The sequence below is a fragment of the Oryctolagus cuniculus genome, chromosome 1, assembly GCF_964237555.1.
Source record: "Oryctolagus cuniculus chromosome 1, mOryCun1.1, whole genome shotgun sequence".
NCBI lineage: Eukaryota > Metazoa > Chordata > Mammalia > Lagomorpha > Leporidae > Oryctolagus > Oryctolagus cuniculus.
Window position 1 is genome coordinate 60,605,961 of NC_091432.1, and position 22,060 is coordinate 60,628,020.

Here is a 22,060-nt window from a genome sequence, read left to right on the forward strand (position 1 = left end):
CCCCACTGGTGAACATTGACACCAGGATCTGAACCCAGGCACAAGCTCTGGAGGAGACAGGAAAGTCAGGAAAGCTGTGAGAATGCAGAGGATCCTGGAGAAGGAGGTGTGCCAAACCTTGGGTTAATAGTTAGTGAGGTCACGATCTCCTTCTCCTTTCCTTTTTGTAAACAAACATTAATCGTGAGAGAGCACTCTGGGCTAGGTACCAAGTAGAGCAGTGAGGGACACAGGGTCACGGAGCTCACTGCATTAAGAGAGAAAGAGGCAAAACACAAATAAGTACGTAATCTGAAGTATTTGTACAAGCCAAGAAGAATATGAGATGATAGGTGGAGGACAGTGTAGACTAAGAGAATAGGAAAGTCCTCTTTGAGAAAGAAATATGTAAATGAAGATCTGAAAAATGAATATAGTAAGTTAGTTAAAGGAAGAGACAGGGACAATGTCTAAAATTGCTAATGAAAAGAATTGTTTCCCATTAAGGAACAAACAAGATTTTTGAACAAATGAAAGATACTAGATCAGTAGGCAGGGGTCAGAATAGGCAGGGAAGTGTTTAATGTCTCAGGAAGGTAATTTCAGGATCTCTACCCATTATTGGAGTGGATTAGCGAGCATTTTGACATTTTGAGTGTAGTCCCAGGATTTGCTGCTCAGTCATGGAGAAATGACCCTGGAAATTGTAGGGATTGGATGTCCTGAGGCAGGAACTGCCTTGGCTTGGGCTTTCTCTGTCTCAGGAACTTCTGGTCTCCCCCCTTATGTGGCCACACCTCTGCCCTTAGATTTCAACCTGTGCACTCATTTCCATCTCACACTTTGCTACCAGCCCACCCTCTTGGCATAGCATTTTCCCTGCAGGTATGGAGGAAACTGCTCAATTTTCTTGCTTTTACTCAAATCAACTCTAACATTTTGTGCTTTTCTTCCTTTGCTCAAAACTATTTTCCTTTCCTGGAATTCCATTTTCTTATTATACACACCTGAAAAAAATTCTAGCGTTCTAGAGAGTGGTGTAGTTCAGAGAGTACTTCCTTCACAAAGCTTTCTCAGACTCCACAATCAAAGCCACTTGTCGTCCCCATTATTGCTCATTCATTGTGAGCACAGTCTCCTTGCCTTAAAGTATTTCATGGGCATCATGTCTTACGGAAGTGAATGAGCCTGCCCAAGCATGGACCACATTACAGCCACTTTCACAGACTTAGGCCCTTGCCTGCTGTTTCTCCTCTGCTTTCCTGCACTGGGAAATGTTTAAACACTCAAATTGATCAGGGACTTAGCCAACTTTGTAATCTTCACCTGCAAGTCACATTTTCAGTATTCCAAAGAGGTTAAAAGTCATCTGGATATTTTTTTTAAAGTCAGATTCCTGGATTTTCCCCTGGACCTAAAGAATCAGATTTCTCAGGGGGAAGAGAATAAGTAGGGGTGTTGATAACAAGTGATGCAGGTAATTATCATGACAGAAATTTTGAAAATAATGCTGAATAAACTTTAGGTCAGGGACTTGTTAGGTGGACTCTAGGGTAGATTTTGTTCCACTCACCATTTTATTTTCCTGTGGCTGAACAGGGGTGATTGCAACAGGGCTATTTTTCCTGGATCTTCTATTCCTTTGTAATGGAAGGAAGGAAATGCATTTTAGACATTGAAATATTTTATGGTGAATGTTTGGAGCTGGGAAGAAAGCCTGGGCTAGAGACCTGGATTGGAAGGTAAATTTGGGTAAAATGGATTAGAAACCCAAATTTGGTAGAGGATTTGCCCAGAACAGGAGCACCTGATACACACTAGCAGCTGTTAAGGTGTTTTATATAAAACTGAATAGAAACTTGATCCTAACAATTGTCCTTGTAAAGTAGATTTTGTTAACTGCATTTTGCAGATCAGGAGACTGTCAAGCAAGCAGAAATGAAATTATTTATTTAACAAATATCTATTAAACACTGTCCATGAACCATGTACCTTTCTGTAAATGTAACCTGTGTTTTTCTCTTGCATGTTTTAAATTTTTCTTTTTTTCTTTGGTTTTCTGTAATTCCATCATGATTGTTCAGGGCAAAGTTGGCTCACACACCTTCTTAACCCTCTGTTGTCCCTTCATTTTTTGGGCATGATAGTTTCTTATTGTTTTATCATCTTTTCATTGATTTTAAGAAAATATTTCATATATTTTTCTCACTTTTTCTTCAAAAGTTGTTTTTGGTGGGAGAGATGATTCAAGCAGCCTTGCCCACCAATACTGGGAAAGAGAAATCCTGATTTTAGGAATTGAGATGTTATTGAAGATTCACTCCTTCTTCTGTTTGGGGAGCTTTCTCTATCCTAGGTCATCTGCTTGCAAAGTTCTTCCCCTAGACCTTCAGATAGCTGGCTTCCATACACCAGTCCAAAATCCTTGGATCCTTCCATGGGTTCAGCATCAATGGATTAAATGACCACCTAAGTGACATGGATCCTGTATTACCCATCAGAGAAAAGTCAAGTGCATCAAAAACAACAAGAGAGGGCAGGTAAGTTAGTACAAAAAAACAGATAAAACAGAGGATTGTAACCCTGCCTTACCCCTGAACATCAAAGGAGCAATAATGTCACTTGAGCATATTCAACACCACCTAAGCAACAAGTGAGTCCTTTGCCAACCCCAATTTCTAAATTGATGGCTGTTTTCAGCAATGGCATGCCTGAACTAGGGCTCCACACTGAGGACTCTCAAGGATGCTAAAGGGACTTGGAGGCCCGAGGCCCAGGGTGAGCAGCATCTGCCCCCTTGAGCTTTATGAATGAAGAGGGAATGATTTTTAAGTCTTGGTAAATTATTTTTGGGCCCAGCAAATCATCACCTCAGTACTACCATGTGTCACAAGGCACACCATGCTGTGATTGTATTTACTCCGAACTGGCCAATATGTCTTCGATAAATCACAGTCTGCTGTTTCTACTCTGTCATTTGACCTAAGACTTTGAGCAAGTCATTTCACCTGATTCCTAAACTTCTTTGCTTTTAAAATGTGGATAATGTGGCCATGTCATCATGTTATCAATGTTGTGGGAACCAGATTAGAACAGAGGAAAGCACTTTGAAAGGTTAATTATTACATGACTGGAAGGTAAAATTATTATAGTTATTTGCATTTGCCCAACACTGCCATGATTAAATGATCACAAACAGTGCAACAGTTATGGCAGTATCTTCCAGGTCTTGTTAAGTGAGAGCCCTGCCTGGTAATTAAAACGTATTAGAATTCTCAAGGCTTACCCAGACAGTTATTTCTCAGTGGCAACCTATCTTTCCTGTCCCTGGTGATGGCCCCTTCTTACTGCTCTTCCAAACTGACAGAAAACCCAGTCTCCTCTCTGGAGAAGGGAAAACAGAGGTTCCCTCTGATACAATTCAAAGCAGGAATACCATACAACAGTTAGAAGCTTTGTGTGCCTATACATAACAAATGATTAGTCTGCCAACCCCATTCTTCAGTCTTCTCCTACTGGCTTCCCAAATGCTGGAACCAAGGCCTTTATTCTCCACATAAGAATTTGGAAAAGTTTTCTGAGAGATCTGAGCAGCTCAAGAGGAAAGACCTAAATACACTGACATCTGGAGTTCCACCAAAACAGCCTAACCAGGTCATTTGATAATGGAGCTCTAGGTTGAGAAGCTCCATGCACTGCTCAGAACATCACCTTAACTATTAGCCTTCCACTTTGAATAGGGCTGGGTTATATAGCTAATAAAATTTCAGAATTGATAATGAAGGAGTTCTGGTTATTAAGTATAGCAATTATCTGAAGTCAAACAACTTTGGAACTCACAAAAACATCAATTTCTTTCTTTTTCTTTTTCTTTTTTTTTTTTTTTTTTGACAGACAGAGTTAGTGAGAGAGGGAGAGACAGAGAGAAAGGTCTTCCTTCCGTTGGTTTACCCCCAAAATGGCCACTATGGCCGGCACGCTGCTCCAATCCAAAGCCAGGAGCCAGGTGCTTCCTCCTGGTCTCCCATGCGGGTGCAGGGCCCAAGCATTTGGGCCATCCTCCACTGCCTTCCCAGGCCACAGCAGAGAGCTGGACTGGAAGAGGAGCAGCCAGGACTAGAACCCGGGGCACCAGTGCCACAGGCAGAGGATTAGTCAAGTGAGCCATGGTGCCGATCAAAAACATCAATTTCAAAAATTCCATCCCAGAATTCTTTACTCAGCAAAATTGTGAATCCAATGTAAAGACATTATTAGACAAATTCTGACATGTAACTTGTCAAAACTTTGTCTTCTGTGCACCCTTTCTCAAGATCCTGCTGGAATTTGTTAGGACTTGGACTAAGAAAAAAAGGAGGTATTTGTCTTGTGTGCACAATTTAATGAGTGTCAAAATATTCAGTAATCAAGATGAAGAATATTTTAATGAATATTTTAAAAATCAGAATAAATACAAAAAATCCATGATAAATAAAATATCAAACTGCTAAAGACAGTATAAAAAAGTACCAGAACTAACGTAAGGTGAATGAGGCAGTCATGCAAGTGTGGGGTTGGATCCGATATTTATTAAACAATTGAGTACGTTGTTAATTACACAAATGATTACAGAAATTAATGCTACTTAGGGGCCAGCATTTTAAGCCTCCACTTATGATGCTAGCACCTTATCTTGCAGTGCTGGTTTGAGTACCGTGTGATCCACTTCTGATTAAGTGTCCTGATAATATGCCTGGAAAGGCAGTGAGTGGATGATATCCCAAGTACTTGGACCTCTGTCACCCATGTAGGAGATCAGGATGAGGTTCCTGGCTCCTGGCTTTGGCCTGGCCTAGACTTGGCTGTTGTGGTCATTTGGGGAGTGAACCAGCAGATGGAGGATCTCTCTATCTCTCTCCCTCTGTCACTCTGTTTTTCAAATAAATAAATACATAGTTTAAGAAATGAACTCCACTTGTAGTGAAATGGGATTACACAAAGGTACAAGAACAAGTTGATGAGAAAGTCTTTGGGGATTGTCTTGGAGATTGGTTATCATAATGACAAAAATGATAGTTATATTGAGAGAAAAAGATTGGTAAAGGGGTATGTATGTCTGGTGATCTCATAGTAGAAATGAAAGTTAAACCTTCATTTTGCATGGTGGATAGCAATAGATAATGTTGATAAATAAAAATAAAGAAATAATGTTAGTATGTTATTCAAAGATATGTAGATAAATACTAAAAAATGTTTAAAAGATTTGAAAATGATTCTTTCTGGGGAGGGGGAAACAGGGAAGAGCAAGGGAAGAAGCTTGGACTGCTATTGGTTTTCGTGTTGGAGAACAACTTGGCTCTTTCAATTATGTGCATATAGCACTAATAAAATAAGTAAATCGGTATTTTTAAAAAAGGCATAAAAAAGACTCAGAAGGATCAATCACAGGGAAGCAGGAGTTTATTGACCTTCACTGCTTGAGTGATATCGTGCAGTACAGGTTCTGCACATGGGAGCAGGCTCTAGAATCAGCACCAGGGCCTCCGACCATCTTGCTGGGCATGAGCATTTTCCAAGGGGGATGCTGACTCAGTCTCACACAACCTCACAGCTACCCGACAACACAGAGGGACTGAGGTGTGGCCATGGAAGTAACCAGTCAGAGTTAGTCTTTCTACAGTTAGTAACTGACATCGGAATAGACTGAGTACCAGATCCTTCTATCAGTGAGACCCATGATCACAGCAGGACTTTCGTGTCAGCTCACTAGTCTGTAGCAGCATATTGGTCTCCCCTGGCCAGATCCCCACTTTTGTCGTCTAGTTTTGGTTCAACCTGCCTTATTATTGCAAGTCTGCAGACACAGCTACTGCCTGACAAATGAAGGTACTTTTAAAAGTTCATGGAAAATAGAATTAAAACAAGTTTATTTTGGCACAAAAAATTACAATACATACAAAGGTTTTGTTTAATAATATGTATTTTTTTCCATGAACTGTTTGAATACCCCTATGCATTTCAATTTTTTGTACCAAATTAAACTCATTTTTATTTCTATTTTCCATGAACTTTTGTTCTTTCTTTTTTTAAAATTTATTTGACAGGTAGAGTTATAGACAGTGAGAGAGAGAGACAGAGAGGTCTTCCTTCTGTTGGTTCACTCTCCAAATGGCAGCTACGGCCGGCGCTGCGCCGATCCAAAACCAGGAGCCAGGCGCTTCTTCCTGGTCTCCCATGCGGGTGCATGGGCCCAAGCACCTGGGCCATCCTCCACTGCCCTCCTGGGCCACAGTGGAGAGCTGGACTGGAAGAGGAGCAGCCAGGACTAGAACCCGGCGCCCATATGGGATGCTGGCGCTGCAGGCAGAGAATTAACCAAGTGAGCCACGATGCCAGCACCCTTGTATATGAAGGTCCTCCACCTCTCTGTTTGCAGCAATAAAAAATTCTGCGCTTAAAGTCATACTTTCTCTGCCTCAAGTATCCAATCACACTTACTCTGGACTTTTCTAGGCTGAACTGAAGGTTCCCACAATCTAGGAGTTCTGGAAGCTTTCTCTCAAGTGTCCTGTAGGGCCACCCCATTACTCCAGGGAATTTGGAAAGATCTGGGAGTCATTTTTGGATTGAGGCAGGAAAGGAGGTTTTCTCCTGCTCACCAGGTCACTTCTCTCTGGAAACTTCTGCCTTTGTCTAGATGAGGCCTTAGCACCTGCCCATCCTTGCTCACGATCAGTGTTGTAGTCTTGTTTAGGTAGCTGGGATCCTGTATACTAGAGGAGAATGTCTGGATTTTCTGCTTCTCCACCTTGCTCAAGGCCTGCTTGTCTCACCCTGAGAAATCAGAGGGTCTTATCAAACCAGCCTTATCATTCAAATTTACATTCCTCAAGAGCCCTCTGAGTCTAATCTCTCCCTACTGATATGCCTCCTTAGAGTTCTGACCTCAAAACTATTTGATTAAGACAAAGTGTTACTTCAATGGACCTAACTGGTTAACTATTTCCTGTCCTCCAAATGTGGCCACACAGCCAGGCTAGACTTAAATTTCCAAGATGAGGCCCTATCCACAGGGAGGTGCTAATCACTGTGTATATTGCTACTGATGAGCCAAGAGTATGGCTTACCAAGTTCACCTGAAGGTTGGGAGGCAGTGAATGAAGCTCAGAGAATAGGAAGCAGCCAAAGGACCATGGTTAGAATCTGCAATCAGGGCTACAGTCTCTAGGAGGACCCAGTCTAGGCATTTGTGTCTGAGCAACAAAGCGTAGACTCCAGATGGGACCTAATTTCTTCTTTACCCCCTCCATCTTTTTCTTTCCCTCCCACCTGCCTGCTCCTGGAGATAACTTTAAGGAAAAATGTCTTTCCATAAAATGTCCCATGCACACTATTGGATCTGCCTTACCAAAATGTATGGTCATTCAAGACTTTGGCTGAAAATGTCTACAAGAGCCAGCTTCTGGCACATTTACTGTGATGCTCCCTTTCTCTCTCTTTTGTTCCCATATCACCTGTGGTTTCTGAGACAATCATGAAACTTGCTTTCCTGGAAGGTTTGAAAGGGTGAACTCTCCAGGACAACTGCTCCAACCTCTATTTTGTGGAGGTAATCTGTAGGGGATTTCTTCAAAGAATGGTGACAGCAGAAGTGGGGCTTGCTGAAGGATCGTAGCCCACAGAGTTACAGATTTAATCACCTGCTCTTCTACTTTGAGCCCTGAGAGAGTCCTGAGTGATTTCAAGTTGTTCACAACCAATTTGTGGGGAGCAACTCGGACTATACTGTTACTGGAATTAAGACTTATTCTATGCATCTGCTCTCCCACAATGTGGCGCTGGGAGAGGAGCGTACAGCTTCTACCCAGCGGCCTCTTACCAACTTGATAAGCTGCAAGAGCCGCTCCTGATTGGAGGAGAGCGGCGCGCTCGGCGTGTGGGTAGCAGAGCACGGATTGGTGGAGAGGACTATATAGGAGGAGAGAGACGGCATGGTGGTGTGGGTTGGTTGGAGAGTGCGTTGGAGAGTTCGCGGGGAAGTTCGTTACTTCGTTCTTTCTCACTTCTCTCTACTCATTCTTGCTTTGGGAGTTTGCTGTTTACTTATTCTTACTTTACTATAGAAAGGACTTGTAAAAAAAGGGAACAACAAGCGTCCGGTCCGGTGCGGCTCCTCCGCGTGCGGAGGAGCAGCACCAATTAATTTCTCTTTAGTCATCAACAATCCCTATGAGAGATAGGAGTCAGGATGTGCAGTGAAGAGAGTATGGGTTTTTGTGTCAGACAGAGCTGGGTTCAAATCCTGACTTCACTACTTTCTAGTATCATTTCATAGCAGACCCTGAGCTTCCCCTTGGATCCAGAATTCTGTCCTTCTCAGTTGTGGCTGGCCATCTGTCTGCAAAGGCCCTTGCTTCCTGGAAGTGCTGGTCTTGAGATAGTCACAAGTCTAGCCCTTCTTAGTCTATAAGCCTGATACAATGGTAAACATTGCATGAGTATTGTTTTAATTCATTTTCTAAATGGCAACAACAGGGTTAATGTAATTTTTCCAATTTTTTAAAACTCAGCTTAAAATTCAATGAGATAACTTTCATAAAATCACACAAATTTTAAGGCAGAGACAGAATTTAAAGGCTTAAAGAATGTCAATGTAGAATAACAGAGAGAAAACTTTGCAGGCAGATATTTGCACTCAGTTCCTGGTTCTATTCTGGCTTCAGGGCTTCATATAACTCCCTAAGCTTTTCTCATCTCTATTTTCCTCACCTGTCAAATGAAGAGAAATGCTCTATAGAAGTGAGCTGAGAACAGAATGAACTGTGTACATAAAATGCCTATCACATAGCACCAAGAAATGTTAGATTTGATTGCCACTCCCTCCATCACCCCACCTGGCTGTCATCTTCCCATATTATCAGCCTAATAGGGGAAATCAGGCAGGAACACAAATAACTATGGTAGAAGAGAGAAAAGCCCTGAGTGCTGATCAGCATGCAGCCTGTGTTGCAAGGACCAAGCAGGACTTCACAGAGACAGTAATATGAAATCTGGACCTGACATGCTTTGTCAGTTTCAAGATGTGAAAAGTGGGTGGGAGGAGTCCAATATTCCACATCTGATGACTGGATAGGGCACACAGTGACGAACACATGAATATTCCATACACTGTAGGGCTACAGTATGTGAAGCAGTGTTTTTCAAATCATGCCTGTGTGCTAGATTCCAGTCCAGGCCTGGGCCACACAGTACTTAGGTTCTGACACCAGGCTCAAAGGGGCTGGACCCAGGTCTCTCCCATCAGTCTCCTGCAGCCATCTGGTGGTCATCAGCCAGAGGGCTCACTGTGGGGCAGCCTCCATCATCCCTTTAGAGGATGGAACGTGCTGGGGAACCTGCAGGCAAGCCTGCTCCTGGCCCACAGAAATTTTGACATGAGACAAAGTCCCGAGTCTCCCTTCAGCCCCTCAGACCAGCTGGGATTCTATTTTTAACCAGCACTGTCATAGGTTGACGGCTTGGAACGCCTTCTTCCTTCTGTTCGTCCTTCCTCTGCCTCTTGCAGCCCAGAATCCTGTAGAAGCGATGGATGGGAGCAATCTGAACACTGGTGAACGGAAGAGCTGTCCTCTTTCCTCATGTCCTTTGCTCCAGCCCCTCTTCATGGTCGTTAGCAGAGAGATTTTAGAGGCAACGAGTTTTACATTGCAGGGCTCTTCCAAAGCCCTCCTCAGGGTCCTAGAAATTTTGTAGTTGTGATTTTGTGTTCCTTTTCTTCAAATAGGGGGCCCAATTTTATAAACTTTAGTTTCATATCACCTGGATGTGCCCCTCATGTTTATGGCTTCTTCCCCACATCCAGCTCAGTGTCTATGTCAATATGATTTGTTTTGTTTGTTTTGCTGTGACCTCAGGCAGCTTACTTTCCTCTTTGCATCTCACTTTCTCCAACATGTTACAAGAAGAAGTGCCAAGGAACCCATATCCTGACATTCTATGTCTCTGATTACCCACGTATATCCCCTCAATGAGATCCTCAGTTCCTGGTCTTCCCATTGGTTTGTCAATTTGTGTGCATAGATGTGACATTGCTGGCTTCTGCCCTGGCTCCTGCCTGTCTTTGGGGCCACATTAGTCTTGAAGTCAAAAGGAGACTGGATTTCAAACTCCAGCCCCACCCTCTTCACCCCAGGGCTCTTTGTTGTGACCCGAAAGGGTGCTTCCATTTGGCAGAATCTTGGCCAAGTTTGGACACTGGTGGCAAACAAGTGTACAATAAAAAGGCCTTGTATTTAATTAACTTCTGCATATCTGCCTCAGGCTCATGTTTCAAAGATATTGAGTAGATTGAGTTTTATATAATGCTTCCTTCTCTCTTTTCATCAAAATTTATATACACATCTATTAACATACTGCCTTAACAATGGCACTGCCTGGGAGAACAAGTGCAGGAATGTGTCATGGATATCTCACCTCCCCACCCCACTCCCAGCTGCTTCGGCACTGGAGAGTGGGTGAACCCAGGATGACAGCCTCATCCAGCCTCAGACCATGGGTTTTGTAGAATAGGAATGGCCAGCAGTGGTCAGGATCTGACAGGGGAGAGACTCCACACATTTCCATGCCTCCTCATCTGTCTCCCAGAAAAGTCCAGGAAGGAAGTCTAAGAGGAAGTCAAATCATTTATTATTTCTCAAAGAGGCCAGGTAAAGGAGGAGGGGCAGGGCCACAGTCCTTAACTGAAAGGGGAAGAAGGGACTTTTCAGTGCTTAACAGCCTTTGGTGGGGGAGGTGTGAGAGTAGGCCTGGTGAAAAAGAAAATTGTGTGGTCAAACTGGAGATGTCCAGGAGAATCCCAAGGTTCAGCCCTGTGCTGGGCTCCACAGCTCCTAAAAGGATCAGGTGTGTGAGGGACAGGTCAGCCCTGTCAGAGTTCCCACTGAGGAGTGATGGTCTGTCCAAGGTCAGTGCCATGTCTCTACAGACAAGGCTCAGTCTCAGATCAGAAGTGTACTTCCTCTCCGGTGGAAGGCTCCATTCTCTTCCTTTTGTGGCAGGTAAGCTACCTTTGTGTGTGTGTTGGGGATGGTCTGTGTTATTGGGCATCAGTAGCCAGCGTCAGTCGTGGTTTGGATGGGTCCGTGCTTGTAGGAGTGGCCGGTCCTGCCTCAGCTCCCACTATCTCAACCCTCATCCGGGCCCCAGCGTGCTGATGGTGGTGTAGCTCAGCCTAGACAGTGAAGCAATGGAGGGGGTGGGAGGGTCCTCATCTGGAAGAGGTCTGGGGCGGGCTCGTGGAGGCCGGGGGCAGCAGCGGGCACACGTGTCCAGGCAGGCCTGGCGAAAGCGGCGATGCATGAAGCAGTAGACCAGGGGATTGACACAGGCCGAGGCGTAGCTCAGCAAGTGGATGAAGGAGATAGGTGCCCCGGAGAGGGCTCGGTGAGCACCCGGGCCGTCGAAGGCGCGCCACGTGTTGGCACTGTACACTGGCAGCCAACACATGAAAAACAGCACAACGATCACCAGCAACATGCGCACCACGCGCTTCTTAGCCAACAGCTTGGCCTGGGCTGGCCGGGGTCCGGGGCCTGGCCCAGAAATGGGAGCGGTCAGCGCGGACAGCTCCAGGGCAGGCCGGGAACGTGGAAGCTGCACATAGCAGCCGTCGCCGTCCTCGCCGGCCAGGCCGGCTTCCGGCCGGCAACGCCCGTTCTGGTGGACAGGACCTGAGCAGAGGGAGAGCGGTCAGGGCTGAAGACAGTCCTCCCCACCTCCAGCCCAACGCCTCCTGCCGCCCCGCTGCAAGCCTTTACCCCATTTCCAGTCTCACATCTCTTTCAGCCCTTACCCTTTCTAGGCTCGCCTCTCCCCCAATGGCCCGCCCCTCCTGGATTTCACTCACCTGGGGCAGCCCCACCCGGCAACCCTCCTTGGCCTCTGACCCGGCTTTGGCTCTCGCTGTCACTGTCACTGTCAAAACGAAGTCCTAAGTAGAGCTCGCGGGAGATAAGTCCATAGGCCACAGCCATGACCACACCAGGGACGAAGAACAGGAGCAGGAGCAGCAGTACTGACCTGGAGGCAGCACAAAGACTTGTCACATGGGTCTCTGTCCAGACAAAGTCACAGATAGAGGAAGAGTCAAGGACTGGTGTTTCTAGGGCTGTGGCCAGGTTCGTAAGTGAGGTTGGAGTAACATTGGGGGCGGGGATGCCACTGGGACGGGCTAGAGAACCAGGGAAGGCCCCTAGATTGGATCTCGGGGGCAGCTGCAAAATGGGAAGTAGCATGGAATTCTTGCAGCAGTTGGAGGAATGTTGGCAAGCATTTGATGGAGATGAAAAGCGAATTTCTAGGAATAGGTCACGGGCACCCTCACCAGGTCTGGCGGACCCGCGCACTGGGCCAGCGATGCACGCACTGCAGCACACGGGGCCCCACTGGCTGCACGGCGGTGTACACGGGGTAGGGCACCATGAGCAGTCCAGACAGCAGCCACGTGGCTAAGATCACACGAGCCGCGTGGGAGCGAGTTTGCCACACCCGCGCCTGCAGTGGTCGGCAGATGGCGCTGTACCGCTCCAGGGCAATGGCTACGAGGCTTAGCGTGGACACACTCACAGACACCCCTAAGCAAGGGAAAAAAAAGAAGTCACCCAGGAAACTGGCACCAGACACTCTTCAGTGTGACTTCCTCAATCAGTTCCACCCCTTCCCGGCCCCATGTCCCCCCTGGCAAAATTCCCTACACCAGGCAAAGACTTCAGGAGGTAGAAGGTCAAGGTGGGTAGGGTAGTTAGTTGTCTCACCCACCCATGAGGTAGGAAACGGCCTTGCAGATGACTGTGCCGAAGATGAATGTGCCCATGAGATTGGGCAGGAGTGTGAAGGGCATGCAAGCCACAGCCAGCAGGAGGTCGCTGACTGCCAGCGACAGCAAGAAGGCATTGGTGACGGTCCTCAGGCGGCGGCTCAGTCCCAGGACCACAATGATGAGGATGTTTCCTCCAACGCTCATCAGAAAGATCACTGCATAAAGAGTGACTCTAATGGCCAGCTCCAATTCTAGGCAGGAAAAGGAAGAAGTGGCAGTAGGGGGTCTGGCCCCCCTCAGCAAAACCTCCATCCCGCTGATCCCCAGCCCTCAGTATCCAGCCAGACCTCTTCAACCAAAGAACACACTCCTCCCACCCACCCACCAATCCAGTGCCTGTTCAGTAAACAGTGAAATTGGCTCCTCCGTGCTTCTGACAACTTGAAGTTGTGTTAAATTGGTCTAACTCCACCCTTCTTTCAGAAAAGCCTCTCTCTTCTCAAGGTTTGTTCTAAATTCTTCCTACTCTTGCATGCGACCAACCTCTCAAACCTTAGCATGTCATCAAGAGCCTGTGAGTACTGCCTCCCCGCCCCAGCTCCTCCCACCTCCTCATTTCACTGTGCCCACGTAAGCAACTGATGACTCAGTTTCTAGAATGCATCATGTATCTTGTGACTCCCTTTCTGCTCAAGTTAGTTTCTCAGCTTGGAATACTTTCACCAACAACTGCCCCTCCTCCACCCCCATCACAAAATTATTTTCTATTACTGGTGAATTCCTATTTATCCCTTGTTTATCAAAACTCAGGTAGATTGCCACCTCTTCTGTAAGGCCTTTCTGGATGCCTCATTCGATATTAATCTCCACTTTCTCTGATCTATACATATTCCTTATGCATCCATTAGAGCCCATTTTACTTTCTACCTTCTATTTTAATTATCTCCAGACATTCATTCTCATTCAACATTTACAGTAGATTCCTTCTGTGCCAGGCACTGGGGACAAAGAGATGAAAATCAGGCACTCCCTGACATCTGATAGTTCACAGTAGAAAGGGAAACTCAGATTTGTAAGCAGATGATGTGTGGTAGGAGTGAGTTTGAGGGATGTATGAGGAACTGTGGGAGCTCACAGAAGGCACACCTAGTGTTTGTGGGCAAGACAGAGCTGACAGCTTGGCCTCACTTGTTTGTGTCATTGTCTGTAGGAGATAGCTTCATCTTTCTACCTCCATTTACAATCATGCAGACCTGGACAACATCGAATTGAATTTAACTGGACTGAATCACTTACCATGAGGAATGTTAGTGCTCAAAAGGAGAAAATATAGGGGGCAGAACCTCCCAGGTTGGGAGATAGAGATAAAACTCTCCCTTCTATAACTCTCTCTATGTATTGTTTTTGTTTAGCCCCCAAAGAGAATTGCTTTCTCATAATAATTTCTTTGGAAGTTGTTATAGGCATTGAGTAAGTGTTATTTATAAAACATTCCCAAATCCAGTTCAGTAGTAACATAACTTGCTAGGATCACACAGTGAGTAAGGCATTGATGAGAATAGAAGCCAAGAATCTGGATCCCTAAAATGTTTTGCTGCCTACTGCTCCCTTGCTAATCTGTCATTCATCACACTGCCTCCTTCTTCCCTAAATCAATCCTTAACCTAACTGCCTCTTTCTCCCTCTCTCCATATCCTACCAGGGAATCCCTGATTGTTTTATTGCTTTTATTTTTTTATTTCTGTCTTCCCCACCAGACAAGGTCTGTCTCATTCTTCAGTATATCTTAGCACCTGGTGTAATGTCTGGGATGACACGGAGGCAGTCAACACATGCTTTAAGGATTCTTGAATGAATATTTTTTTCAAAGTAGAAATGCACCTACTTTTCCAACTCTTCATCCATCCCTCACCCCTGTAAAGATGCTCCAGCATGCCCCCCTCAATGTCTCTTTTTCTTTGGATACTTGGTGGATGATGCTAGGGGGATCAATGATAAGCTATGATTTCAGATGTGTTACTTTTGCTATTACATACAAATCATATGTATCTCCTCTGGAAAATGGGCCACTAACTGTAGTGAAAAATTTGAGAGGGGTGTGTGTGTGTGTGTGTGTGTGTGTGTTTGTATATATATAAAGAAACTTTTTTTGGGGGGGGATTCTCTGTCAGAGAGATCCTTGACCCAGAAAAAGAGAGCTGGTAGTCATTTTGCAGCATCTGTGCATCCTCCAAATCCACTACCCCTTACTCCCATCCCCTGCCTCCTCACTGCATCAACTTCTCCTCTGGATATCTTTCTTCAAATAATTCTTGATGCAGTTACCATACCTCAAGTTGGTTCAGCACTCTGAAGTGTGAAAGCATATTTTCATTCATTCATCCAGCTGACGTGTTCCATGTGCATGCCCTGGAGTTTGAATAATTGTGGTGGACCAGAAAAGTGAGGCTAGGCCTTACCTTTATGAAGTTCCCAATCTGCTTGGGAACTCCTGAAAACTATAGAACAAAGTCACAGTAAAAATGACCAGCAATTTTTACAGTGCTTTGCTGTTTTCCTGGGCATCCCCAGCTACTCTCTTATTTCCAGGCACCACTATTTCTCCAGGTCTTTGCTGTTGAACAACCAGAAGACATGAAAAATTCTAATTAAAAGCTATATTAGGGGCTGGAGCTTTAACGTGGTAGGTAAAGCCGCCGCTGCAGTGCCAGCATTCCATGTGGACACTGATTCGAGTCCCAGCTGCTCCACTTCCTTACCAGCTCTCTGTTATGGCCTGGGAAAGCAGTAGAAGATGGCCCAAGTACTTGGGCCCCTGGACCTGTGTGGGAGATCCGGAGGAAGCTCCTGGCTCCTGGCTTCGAATTGGCACAGTCCTGGCCATTGCAGCCATTTGGGGAGTGAACCAGTGATTGAAGACATCTCTCTCTCTTCCTCTGCCTCTCTCTAACTCTGGATTTCAAGTTAATAAATCTTTTTAAAAGAAGAAAAAAAGCAATATTAGTACCAAGGGGTTGTGGAGGGATGAGGAGGTTGTGCACGGGAGATTTTTAGGACACTGAAACTATTTTGTATTATTCTATGGTGGATACATGCCACTGTGTGTTTATCAAAATCCACTGAACCATACCACACAAAAGGGAATCCAAATGTAGAGCACAGAATTTAGTTAATAATGTAGTTAATAAATCAGTTAACAATGTATCAATGTTGGCTCATCAACTGTAATTATGGTAAACTCTGTGTGTGCAGTCGTGACAGTATTTTCAGGTGTGAGAGTATATGGGAACTTTGAACTCTGTACTTTCTGGTCAATTTTTCTATAAACATCAAACTACTCTAAAAATAATCTATTGTGGGGTTTAGTAGGTTAAACCTCCACCTGCAGCACTAGCATCCCACGTGTTTACTGGTTTGAGTGCTGGATGCTCCATTTCTGATTCATCTCCCTGCTAGTGTGCCTAGGAAAGCAGCAGAAGACAGATCAAGCACTTGGGCCCCTGTACCTATGTTTGAGACCTGGAAGAAACTCCTGGCTCCTGGCTTTATCCTGGCCCAGCCCCCGGCCATTGCATCCATTTGGGGAGTGAACCAATGGATGAAAGATCTCTCTCTCTCTCTCTCTCTCTCTCTCTGCCTTTGTCTCTCTGTAACTCTACCTTTCAAATAAAAAATATTTAAAAAAATTTTTTATTGTTTTACAATGTCCAACATACAAAATTAATATACAAAATACATGAGAACTGACTGTGTATATGTGTGCACATCCATGTGTGTTTGTGTGGTGGAAAATGAGTGATCACATTGGCTTTAGGGACAAGGAATTTCAGGCAAAGGTGGGAATATGGGAGATGTCACCTCTATGGGTTCAGACAGGATTGCCTTGATAGTCTATCCATAGGTACTACCTTCCGGGGGATGACAGGAGAGCAGAAGTCAGACCAGGGATTCAGAAGATGGGCAATTCAGTTCTCGCAGGGTTTAGAGGATCTGCATGGCTCTGTCCATATGATGGCTGCTAAGTATGGCACAAAAAAAACAAACAATGTGACACAATACAAGAACCAGCCTTTTCTTTAAAGGGGCTCTACAGAACATGAAAGCTGCTGATGACTTAAATTCGCTTTCCAGTGGGATGTTGGTTCTGCATATATGCAAAGTCATACCGCATCTCTGTTGTGAGCACAGACAGCATACAACTGACTGATAGTAGCTGTTTGTATAAGGGACATTCACGTACCAGTGGGTATTAACTGAGGAATAGGTAATATGCAAGGATGTGTAGGTAATAGGTATTATTAGGGTGAGCTTTGGCTAATGTTTTAGTCTTTATGATAATATCTGGATAGGTGAAGGTGAAAGTCACCCTTATTTCTGTGAGTAATATCTAGAGGAGGATAACATCTATATGTTTCTAAGTCCCACCTGATCCAATGTGGGTTGCATTTAAGCTTAGGTCATATCTAAGGAAGTGTTGTAAGGTTTGAATGAGCAGATCTTTGAATATAATTTATGTATCCTGAAGTTGTTACCTATGAAATGATATGTCATCTAGGGAGACTTGGAGAAACCCAAGTACATATGTTACATATGTTAATGGGGGTCAGTCCAAGTGATGATCACAATAGATGAATGAGCAAATAATATCCAAGTATGTGTGGGCAGTTTTTAAGAGGTATGGATGTGAACTGTTAACACTTTAGATTATTCTAAGTTAAAATGTTAATCTGATTGAGTGAAATAGCTGAGTATCTGAAGTAATATTTGAGTCTTTGCAGGTAATATCTAAATATGGAAGAATAATAGCTGTGAGTTTAAGGGCAGCATCTAGAGAAGGGCTAGTTAAACATGAGAATGTGTGATTTTGTGTAGCTAATGATAAAATGAAAGTGTTTGATTGGTGGGTAACATCTAAATGATTGGGTGACATTTAAGTAAATGTGAATAACCTCTATTTCTGTGGGTAGCATCTAAGTGAAAATGGGTTATACTCAAGTCTGCATAGATTATGTAAGAATAAAGTGGGCAAAATTTACATTTCTGTTGGTAATGTTGTAGTAAGTGTGGGCAGCATGTGCACCTGTGGGATAATAGCTGAGTGAATGTGACTAACAGGCACTCCATATGACACCTGACTGCCCGGGTAACGTCAGAATGTATGTGAGCAATAATATCCAGATAAGTGAAGACTATTTTTGCACCTGCACTCTGAATCATGTCACATCTTGCTTTCTCAAGGATCCTTGCTCTATTAACTATTCCTTTCTCACCTCTTTCTCACCTACACCTTCAATCTTCCATTCTCTTTGCACATTTCCTACCAATTAAAAATTTTTTTTCTATCTACCACATATACAAACACCCAAAAGACAAAACTACACACACACACACACACACACACACACACCATACACCTTCCTCAACCCCATGCTAATTTTGGCATAATCCTATTTCTCTTTTTATCTCTATCTCTTATACCAAACTTCTTGAAAGTCTGTTTACACACCCTGCTTTACTTCTCATATTCTCTCTCAACCACCAGCCCAATTGCCACCCTACTCTAGTCAGATCTTAAAAATTTCTCCTAAGGAATTTCTTGTTGTTGAAATATGCTATTCTGGGCCAGCGCCGTGACTCACTTGGTTAATTCTCTGCCTGCAGCACCGGCATCCCACGTGGGCGCCGGGTTCTAGTCCCGGTTGCTCCTCTTCCAGTCCAGCTCTCTGCTGTGGCCTAGGAAGGCAGTGGAGGATGGCCCAAGTGTTTGGGCCCAAGCACCCGCATGGGAGACCAGCAAGAAGCACCTGGCTCCTGACTTTGGATCAGCACAGCGCCAGCCGTGGCGGCCATTTAGGGGGTGAACCAACGGAAGGAAGACCTTTCTCTCTGTCTCTCTCTCACTATCTAACTCTATCTGTCAAATAAATTTTTAAAAAAAGTTAAAAAAAAGAAATATCCTGTTCTGTCATTTGAATTACATTTGCAACATTCAACATTGCTTCACCTACTATGCTTATCACTCTTTTTCCTTGCCTTCTGGAAGGACACAACTCTTGTCTCTCTGATGGCTTTTTTCTGGATATCTTTCACGGAATCTTCTTCCTGTGCCTGGTTTTTAAATACTGGTCTTCCACAGGGTCCTCTTTCAGGGCCTCTTTTCTTCTCATTCTACACAATCTTTGTATGACTTCATCTATTGCTCTGACTTCCATTACCTCCTGTAAGCAATGACCTTTTGAATCTATATTTCCAGCTCAGACCCTTCCAGTAAGTTCCAGGCCTCCAAATTCAACAGCTGAATGGGTAACCCCACTGGAAAGTCTCCCCAGTATTTAAATTCAGTGGGTTCCAAACAGCTAATAATCCCTTCTTCCAAATCTATTTCTAGCTGTCTGTTGCCTTCATTACATAGCACCAACATTCATTCAATTGTCCAAGCCAGAAACCTAGTTGTCATCCCTTGACCTCTTCAATCCTCTCCACTTATAATCAATTCCAAATTCTGTTGATTCCATTTCCAGAAGTGGCTCTCAAATCCATTCACTTCTCTGTACTCTACTGCAAGTATCTTAGTGTAAGCTAGCATCATATTTCTCCCAGAACAGTGTAATACAATAGCCTCTGAAGTATTCCTCTGCATTCCGTTTTATGTTCTTCAATCCGTCCTCTACACTACAGAGTGAATCCTGGCAGTACTACTCAATCTTTCAGTAGATCCATTTGCTCTTGGGATAAACTCTATGCTCTGTAGCCAGGTCTTTAAGGTGCTCCATAAACACACTGACTGGTCTGCAGCCTGAGTGTTTATTTCTCTTTAATGGTACACAGCTGCTCAGAAATGATGTCACACTGAACAAAGGTGACACAGATTTAAACTTTAAGGTTTTATTTATTTATTTATTACATATCCTGTTCCTGTGCTAGGGATGCTTTCTGCTTCTTGTGTTCTTTCATGTGGCTGGCTGTCCCTCACCTTTTTGGTTTCAATGCATAACTTACCTGCTCAGAGGCTGACCTTAATTCCCAAGGCAAAGCTAGGCTGCAGGTGGTTCTCTTGTATTTCCATTGTGTTCCCCTGGCAAGACAATTTGTGCTGCCATTCCCTGCTTACTCTTTCTCCCCCACTAAACTTGGAGATCCATGAAGTAGGAATTGTGTCCATTTTGTTCAACTCACGTCCCCTCTGCCTGATACAATCTCTGTTTCAATAAATATTTGCTGAATGAGGGAATCTAAGTGACAGCATGTAACATTGGGCTGAGAAAGCATAGGTTATTGTATGGAGTAAATAGGCATTTGGATTACAGTTGATTTCCAACTTTCTCTTCTTGGGTTTAGAATGATTTTCTTCTCCTTAACATTGCTCTCTGTCCTATAGCCCCACTCCTTCCTTTTCTGCCTTCTAAACTCAAGACCTGCTGAACTTGAAGACCCAGCTCCCAACTTCCATCCTCTGAAGTTCTTGGACTTTCACCTCCTTAGGGTTCAGACCTTCTCATGAGAGTTCCATGCTGACTGTGCTTCTTTCCATTGGCTCATCTCCCCCTTCCACCTGACCATGGACTCATGAGAGTACAGAAGGGGTCTAGTTCACCTCTGTGTCTCCCAACACCTAGCCTAGGGACTACAATATCAAGCGTTCAGGAAACACTAAAGGAAAGGAAAGGTGCAGGAGAGGGAAAAACGTATTTTGAGATGGCTGCTGATGGGAACGGTGAAAGTCATTTGGAAAACCGAGTAACTGGCAGCAATCTGAAGGGGAGGTGAGGAGAGGAGATGGTGACACAAACAGATGGGGTGAAGGGGGAAACCAGGTTCTAGGAGGTGTGAGGAGAGGCTGGATAGGAAGCTTGAAAGGGATTTGGAGACATTACATGGAGATAGAAAAAGAGAGAGCACACACGGCCTTGAGAACTCCAGCTTGGGAGGACAAAGGTTTGAGGATGAGTGAATTGGAGACAAGAGCTGTAAGGACCATCACCCAGTGTCCATCCTAATTCAGACTTGAGGATATTAGTAGAGGCAGGACGAGGGGTGGGATGTGGGACACAGGAGATTACAACCCTAACTTCCCAGAGTGCTCCCTCCCTCAACCAGCACCTTCCCTTCCTAAAATTGCCTGCCTCTTTCTTCCCTTCCCAGTTGTGGCTCTGAAGAGGATGGAAAAGGCAGATATATACAGGTGTCAGCCAAAGGAGGAGGTCCTTGCCTCCCAATTGTCTATGTGATGGGGAGGGGGCTGCATGTTGGGGTGGTCAGGGGACCAGGATGTGAAGGGGTTCTAACTAGGGGACGGGAAGCTGTGATGGAGTTGTAGGAGCTGCGGGGGCAGCTCTGAATGTGTGAGGGGGGTGTTCGGGGGCTGGGAGAATAGTACTAGGAGGGGATCCCGTGGCGTTTGGATATGCAATGTTAAGATCATCGTGGGGGTCTCTATGAGTGTTATGGGGTGCAGTGAGAAGGAGCTTGTGGCGCGGGCGTAGGGAGGCACCCACCTCGTGTCCCGGCTCCGCGGATGCGCGGGGGCTCGCAGCTGAGGTTGCCGGTACCGCTGTTGTTGAGGAGGGGGCCACCCGGGCGGCACAGGGAAGCCACCGGTCCGGATCCGGATCCCTGCACGCTCCGGTTCAGCTTTAGCAGCTCCATGGCCCCCGCCGAGCCCGCCACCTCGCTCAGCTCAGCCAGGGGGGCTCCCGCCGCGGCTCCACCTGCTCGCGCTGCGACGCGGCTCCCGCCGCGATCCGGCTCCCGCCTACTCCACCCCCGCCCTGCCCGGTCGCAGCCTCCGGCCCTGGCCCCCGCCCTCCACTCGCACTCGGCTCGCCCCGCCTAAGCCTGTCCCTCCCCGGCTCTGAGCTGCTTGTCCCGCCAGGTGACTCTCCGCCCCCCAGCCCGGTTCGGGAGTTACGCGCCCACTACGTGACTGTCAGCCTCGCCTCCTTGCAAGCCTCCCCCGTCTTCCTTGGAGATGGTTTTTCTGCCCAACCTTCTTCACCACCGCCCCCGACTCTGGGGAAGAAGTCTCTCTCTCTCTCTCTCTCTCTCTCTCTCTCTCTCTCTCTCTCTCTCTGTGTGTGTGTGTGTGTGTGTGTGGTGGGGAAAGGCGGGTAGGAGGGCTAGGGCATGGCGCCCTGCCGCGGATCCAACACCTTTACCCCGGGAATTCAGGGGATGTGGAGGTGGCGTTGGAAACAGGGTCTATGCACCTGGGGTCACCCGCTGCGGCACCGGTGCCCTCGCCTTTCCGTACTGTGCCGCAGTGGCTGCTAAGATCGCTACCCAATC

General features: G+C 45.6%; 1 protein-coding gene across 3 annotated transcripts; it reads right to left on the reverse strand.

Annotated features, from left to right (window-relative positions):
* Positions 1-8,451: 8,451 nt before the first annotated feature.
* On the reverse strand, positions 8,452-21,818 carry CCKBR (cholecystokinin B receptor). 3 transcript variants are annotated; one of them, NM_001171123.2, is given in 5 exon segments: positions 8,452-11,687; positions 11,864-12,036; positions 12,341-12,590; positions 12,775-13,026; positions 21,271-21,818. In NM_001171123.2, coding segments are annotated over 5 exon segments (1,365 nt in total). In that variant the 5' UTR covers positions 21,422-21,818; the 3' UTR covers positions 8,452-11,148.
* Positions 21,819-22,060: the final 242 nt, after the last annotated feature.

Bases quoted from the DNA above. Each gene is read 5' to 3' on its own strand.
- CCKBR (XM_051849932.2), bottom strand. From the start codon at position 12,979: ATGAGCGTTGGAGGAAACATCCTCATCATTGTGGTCCTGGGACTGAGC. The intron at 12,591-12,774 runs GTGGGTGAGACA...TCCCTTGCTTAG, and splicing joins GGCCGTTTCCTACCTCATGG to GGGTGTCTGTGAGTGTGTCC. The intron at 11,688-11,863 runs GTGAGTGAAATC...CCCTCTGCTCAG, and splicing joins GCCGGGTGGGGCTGCCCCAG to GTCCTGTCCACCAGAACGGG.